The 7,463-nt window shown below is 36.2% G+C and overlaps 1 protein-coding gene across 1 annotated transcript in view; it reads right to left on the bottom strand.

Moving 5' to 3' along the window:
• The window catches only part of LOC111439041 (GDSL esterase/lipase At4g16230-like), a 3,972-nt gene extending 3,525 nt beyond the window's left edge, over positions 1–447 (bottom strand). Inside the window, exon 1 of the mRNA XM_023076781.1 lies at positions 57–447. Coding sequence (XP_022932549.1) covers positions 57–443 — 387 coding nt within the window. The 5' untranslated portion in view covers positions 444–447. The remainder of the gene's footprint in view (positions 1–56) is intronic.
• Positions 448–7,463: the final 7,016 nt, after the last annotated feature.

Genomic DNA, 7,463 nt, shown 5'->3' on the forward strand with positions numbered 1-7,463 from the left:
AAAAAAAAAAAAAAAAAAGAAAGAAAGAAATGTAAGCGTTTTTGGACGTGACTTACCGAGATGATGCCAGTATTGTCAAGAATACCAGAACCACCAGAAGCATAGTTGACGCCATGAACGATCTTCATCCCCTTTGTCGAAGGGTCGGAAAAAGTTGGGATGGAAGAAGGAAGGCCGAGATAATCTCCGAGAAAGTCGATCACATTCTTCCCATTCGTAAACCTACCCGAGGGACCGAGAGGAAAATCCATTCCATAAGGAAGATAATTAGCCTTAGCTCTCGAGTTCTCTAACACGTTATTGTTTCCATTGTCAACTAGAGAACTCCCAAAAACAAACATCCCTTTTATCCCTTTATCATACCCTTTTCTTCCTCCTTCACACCATGAGAAGAGGAAGGAGAAGACAATGAAAGAAAGGAGCAAGATGGTTCTTGGATTCATGTTTTTTCTTGAAGAAAATGGATAGCATGGAAGCTCTTTTATAGCAAAAGAACGAACGAATTAAAGACATGCTTGTGGTTACGTTTTTCGATCACTAATTTTGTTTTTATTATCTGCTACAAGGGGAGTAAGATTCAGATTATCTTGTTGATCGAATATCTCAAGTCAAGAACACTTGTTTGAGATTCGAATCATTCCACAAGTAAGATTGATCATGTCGTGCTTGAATGATTCTACATACAACCTAAACTACATAGAATTGCAAAGAAACTTATCCATTAACTAAAGAAAAGCACAAATACTTACGAATAAGATGTTTGATAATCAAATAAAATAAAATATTTTCAACCATGAATTGTTTTTTTGATATCTTATAACAAGATTTTGAGGGGTTTTTTTTTAATATTATTATAATGCTTACGTGATCTTTGACACTAAGATCTTCAATTAATTTTTTTGTATTCAATTTCTTCAACGGTGGTTCATGGTCTATACCTACCTTACATATTGAAACTTGTTCAACTTTACAATGACATAAATTATAGACGCCATTGTTGAATGATGAGACCTCATTTTCAAGTATTTGAATGGTAGTTTCTTATGTCAAGCCAATTTCTGTATTTTTCGAATAATCTTAGAACGGTTGTTGAACTCTACAATTTTTTAATATGTTGATGTAGTTACCATGAAGTTAGAATTTCAACTTTACATGAAGTCGGGCTGTATGTATATTGGGTTAGGTTGAGTTGAAGAAATCTTTTGGATCTCTTTGCTAGCAAATGTTAATACTTTATTCTCTTCCCCAACCGATGTGAGATCACACAATCCACCTCCCTCAGGGCCCAACGTCCTCTCTGACATTCGTTCCTTTCTTTAATCGATGTGAGGCCCCCACCCGATCTCACAATCCACTCCCTTCAGGGCTTAACGTCCTCGTTGGCACTCTTTCCTTTCTCTAATCAATGTGAGGCCCCCACCAGATTTCACAATCCACCCCCTTCAAGGCCCAGCGTCCTCGCTGACACTCGTTCCTTTCTCTAATCAATGTGAGACCCCCAACAAATCCACCCCCTTTGTGGCCCAGCGTCCTTGCAGACACACCGCCTCATCTCCACCCCCTTCGAGGCGCAGCCTCCTCATTAGCTGTCACCTGGTGTCTGGATCTTATACCATTTGTAACAGCTCAAACTCACCGCTAGTAGATATTATCCTCTTTGGACTTTCTCTTTCGGGTTTACCCTCAAGGTTTTTAAAATGCGTCTGCCAGGAAAAAGGTTTCCACACCCTTACAAAGAATGATTCGTTCTCCTCCCCAACCGATGTGAGATCTCACCTGTTGAGTTAGTAACCTCAGTAATTGGAATAGAATTCAAACTCTATCTTAACCCAACACTCTATTTTAAAGGTTGAGTGGGTTGGATTGTTGGGTTCTTTTATGTATTATTTATTTTAAAAAAAAAATTATATTTATCCACGGTACATGTTACATTAATAACTAAAATCTCATAAAACTCAAATATTAAACATTCACAAGCATAAACACATTACTAACATCGATTATAAACGTAAAATATTTTAAATTTTGATAAGAATATTGAAAATATAGTAGGATTGTAACCCTATATTTGAGTTAGTCGAGTTGACTTAACAAAAAAATGTCAACCTACGAATTGACTCAAGTTTTAAATTTTTTTTTAGAACTTCAACCAAACCTAAATTGAAAAAAAAAAAAAAAATCTAACTTAACCTAATCTTTCACGATTTTGGTTCAATATTTTAGATCGGTCGAGTTATTAAGCCATATAAACGCTCCAAGATCCCATCTTACCGCAACCACTTGAAAGGATGATTAAATGAGGTAGTTTTGTTCATTCATTACAAAGTCAAACGCAATGGCCAAATATATATATATATATATATATATATATATATATATATATATATATATATATATATATATATATATTATATATCTGTTATTTATTTATTTATATAATAAATGCGTTGGTGCGGACCGCGTGCGCCTGGCTGGCTGTTGGCGTGTCGGCCGTCTGCATGGATGGGCTGCAGTGACCGTGGATCAAGGCTGCTGCGCTGGGCGGTGCGACATGGGCTGTGGATCAAAATCGACACTAACTAATTATAGCTTAAAATCTTAAAAATAATATTCTACCACACACATATATATAAATAATATATAAGGATTTTAATTTATTTAATGACTCGAAATTTTCTTCTTAATCTAAAACTAAGAAAAACCCGCCACGTTCATTTGAGAAATGTTCTAGTATTCAATATTCACTTTTGTGATGGTGTTGTTCAAATTTATTACAAGGAGGAAAATGTTTGAGATACAATTACAAAACGAAATAGAAAAAACTCTTTTGTGACTGCACAACTCTCGCTCCTCCACCTCAACTGGCAGCCTGGTCAGTTACTCGAGATTCCCGATTATTCCATTTTCTAATGTTAGCAATGTATAGCGGTCAAATAGGATCATTTTCTGCTTGAGACCTTTTACTATTTTTTATCATGTGAGAGTTAGAATTAATTCCCGTTTATCTACTTCTATTGATGTGGGAAGGAAATAAACGGTTGTATTCAGCAACAAAGTTTATTTTGTACAAGGCTCTTATCGCATCTTTGACCTAGCAGGAGACCACAAACTTTACTCTAAGCTTTAGGTGTATTGCTCTTGTGTGTGCATAGTCTTGGGTAGCTAACTTAGCCTACAGAGCTGTAAGTGATGTCTGATGTTGCGGCACTACCTTAACAAACTCTCTCTAACAGGTGAGGACAACATGGTTGAGGACTTGCCTGTTCGTCATCCATGAGAGGTAGTTGGTGAACCCACCCACAAGCTAGGTAGTTGCCCAAGGTCTATGGACACTACCCCTTGTACGTGCCGACTTCATTCACTACCTGTATGATCAATGCAACGCTTACTCATAAGAAAGAACCACCGTGCAAGGTAATCCAAGCGAAATATCAAGTCACACGTCTGTAGCCAGCCTCATGTCAAGCTCAATGGTACCATATTAGAGTGAAAAGAAAAGTGGAACTTCTATAGACAGTGTACAGACAACTATTAGCCTTGAAGGTTTCCTTTATCTTCCAAGGTTATCGTGGTGGTCTTCTATGTCTCTAGGATGGTTTGGTAGTCTTGACATGGATTCATGTCTCCAAGTTTCTCAGACTCCCTGAGTCTTGTTAGTTCAAGAGCACTAGGGCCCACGCCTTCTAATTGTCTCTCACGATTCTAATGCCCTTAGGTGGTTTGGGTCAGTGGTGCATATCGGATCCAGCGCAACGTGTCACCCTAGCCGATGGACTCATTGTCCTATTCACAGTTCAACACATGTCATACGCTAGGCCACCCGGTCCAAATCAACTCAAGTTTTCTACACAAACCTTGCGAGAAATCTTTCAATTACAACATACTAAAAATTAAGAACTTAATTTCAAGAAAAACTCTCGAATATGAAGGAAACCCAAAATCAAGAACCCAAAACGCTTATTTTCAATTCTTCCTCAATTCTTGACCGATTTGAACAAATCAAAAGCCCATAATGATTCTCCCAAAATCACAAGCATTTCTCGGGAATGAACTCTACCGAAATTCTGACTCCAAACTACCGTTTGGAGCAAATTCCTACTTCCAAACTCCTCTCTTCCTTTCCATTTCTTTCGTTTTTTCTTTTTTTTTCCACTTCCATAATTCTGATTAGGTCATTAGCAAAACCCCTAGTTAGGAACGAGGGGTCAAAATGACAATTTTACCCCTCATTTCACTTTAAAAGAAAAATTGGGTATTTTATTTCTTATGTCAAGTTAATTAGAGTATATCTCGAATAATTCCATAGGATGATTGTCGNATATATATTATATATCTGTTATTTATTTATTTATATAATAAATGCGTTGGTGCGGACCGCGTGCGCCTGGCTGGCTGTTGGCGTGTCGGCCGTCTGCATGGATGGGCTGCAGTGACCGTGGATCAAGGCTGCTGCGCTGGGCGGTGCGACATGGGCTGTGGATCAAAATCGACACTAACTAATTATAGCTTAAAATCTTAAAAATAATATTCTACCACACACATATATATAAATAATATATAAGGATTTTAATTTATTTAATGACTCGAAATTTTCTTCTTAATCTAAAACTAAGAAAAACCCGCCACGTTCATTTGAGAAATGTTCTAGTATTCAATATTCACTTTTGTGATGGTGTTGTTCAAATTTATTACAAGGAGGAAAATGTTTGAGATACAATTACAAAACGAAATAGAAAAAACTCTTTTGTGACTGCACAACTCTCGCTCCTCCACCTCAACTGGCAGCCTGGTCAGTTACTCGAGATTCCCGATTATTCCATTTTCTAATGTTAGCAATGTATAGCGGTCAAATAGGATCATTTTCTGCTTGAGACCTTTTACTATTTTTTATCATGTGAGAGTTAGAATTAATTCCCGTTTATCTACTTCTATTGATGTGGGAAGGAAATAAACGGTTGTATTCAGCAACAAAGTTTATTTTGTACAAGGCTCTTATCGCATCTTTGACCTAGCAGGAGACCACAAACTTTACTCTAAGCTTTAGGTGTATTGCTCTTGTGTGTGCATAGTCTTGGGTAGCTAACTTAGCCTACAGAGCTGTAAGTGATGTCTGATGTTGCGGCACTACCTTAACAAACTCTCTCTAACAGGTGAGGACAACATGGTTGAGGACTTGCCTGTTCGTCATCCATGAGAGGTAGTTGGTGAACCCACCCACAAGCTAGGTAGTTGCCCAAGGTCTATGGACACTACCCCTTGTACGTGCCGACTTCATTCACTACCTGTATGATCAATGCAACGCTTACTCATAAGAAAGAACCACCGTGCAAGGTAATCCAAGCGAAATATCAAGTCACACGTCTGTAGCCAGCCTCATGTCAAGCTCAATGGTACCATATTAGAGTGAAAAGAAAAGTGGAACTTCTATAGACAGTGTACAGACAACTATTAGCCTTGAAGGTTTCCTTTATCTTCCAAGGTTATCGTGGTGGTCTTCTATGTCTCTAGGATGGTTTGGTAGTCTTGACATGGATTCATGTCTCCAAGTTTCTCAGACTCCCTGAGTCTTGTTAGTTCAAGAGCACTAGGGCCCACGCCTTCTAATTGTCTCTCACGATTCTAATGCCCTTAGGTGGTTTGGGTCAGTGGTGCATATCGGATCCAGCGCAACGTGTCACCCTAGCCGATGGACTCATTGTCCTATTCACAGTTCAACACATGTCATACGCTAGGCCACCCGGTCCAAATCAACTCAAGTTTTCTACACAAACCTTGCGAGAAATCTTTCAATTACAACATACTAAAAATTAAGAACTTAATTTCAAGAAAAACTCTCGAATATGAAGGAAACCCAAAATCAAGAACCCAAAACGCTTATTTTCAATTCTTCCTCAATTCTTGACCGATTTGAACAAATCAAAAGCCCATAATGATTCTCCCAAAATCACAAGCATTTCTCGGGAATGAACTCTACCGAAATTCTGACTCCAAACTACCGTTTGGAGCAAATTCCTACTTCCAAACTCCTCTCTTCCTTTCCATTTCTTTCGTTTTTTCTTTTTTTTTCCACTTCCATAATTCTGATTAGGTCATTAGCAAAACCCCTAGTTAGGAACGAGGGGTCAAAATGACAATTTTACCCCTCATTTCACTTTAAAAGAAAAATTGGGTATTTTATTTCTTATGTCAAGTTAATTAGAGTATATCTCGAATAATTCCATAGGATGATTGTCGGACTTTACAGTATGTAAGTGTAGTTACCATGAAGTTAGAACTCTATTCACTCAGTCTCTTCACTTTTTCACTTTTTTACTATCTTAATAACTAGTCGGCCAATTTAGAACTCTAACGAAATTCTGTATATTCCATAATTTCAACGTGAAACGCAACCAAAATAAATAATATTAATTTAAAATAAAGAGAGAAAACCACGCTAATTATCTATTAAAGATATAATATCTTTCTAACACCACAACTAACCATCTCCTTGCATTTACTACCAATAGACAAACATATTCTACTACCAATTTTGTACTAAATGTAAAGCTAGCTTTTCCAAGTGTTGTTTGGTTTCGGTTCCTCTACTTTTATTGGTCCACGTGTACTCCAAAATAATTTTAAATTTAGTCTTTTAAAAAATTGATTTTTATTGATCTCCATCAAATCCATACACGTATGTGTAAAGTTATGACCTTGTTTAGATGGGTTTAAGTTCAAATAAATGAAAATTTTATGAATTGAGTTAGTTCATGAGTTTTCCTATAGATCCGGTTGAATCAAACTAACACAGATTATGAATCAAACTAACACAGATTTCTTATTAATTTTTGAGATACATTTTTGTTTACCTTAATTAATTAATTAATTATATATATATATATATATATATATATATATATATATTATTTTTATTTATTTTCATAATTATTTATTTTTCAATAATTCTTTTAAATAATTTTTTAATTATATATTGAAATTGAGTTGACTTGAATAATCTGAACCATGTTAGACAAACACAACTCTATACCCTGAACCATGTTAGATGAACACGACTCTCTATAATGATATGATATTGTCCACTTTGAGCATAAATAAGCTCTCCTAGCTTTGCTTGGTCTTCCCCAACAGGTCTCATTCCAATGGAGAGAGTACTTGTTGATTATAAATATCATAAATAAATATTTTAGGAACTAACCATTTGTTTTTATTAAAAACAAAAATTTGAATAGATGACTCGAATAACTTGAACCATGTTAGACGAACACGACTCTCTATAATAGTATGATATTGTCCACTTTGAGCTTTAACTCTCGTGGCTTTGTTTTGAACTTCCTTAAAAGGCCTCGTTACAATGGAGGGAGTACTCATTCATTATAAACTCATAATCATTCCCTAAATGAGCTGATGTGAGACTTTCATCCAACAAATCAATCTAACCAAAAAAAAAAAAAAAAAAAAAAAAA

This window comes from Cucurbita moschata, unplaced genomic scaffold, assembly GCF_002738365.1.
Source record: "Cucurbita moschata cultivar Rifu unplaced genomic scaffold, Cmos_1.0 Cmo_Scf00085, whole genome shotgun sequence".
NCBI classification, from domain to species: Eukaryota; Viridiplantae; Streptophyta; class Magnoliopsida; order Cucurbitales; family Cucurbitaceae; genus Cucurbita; species Cucurbita moschata.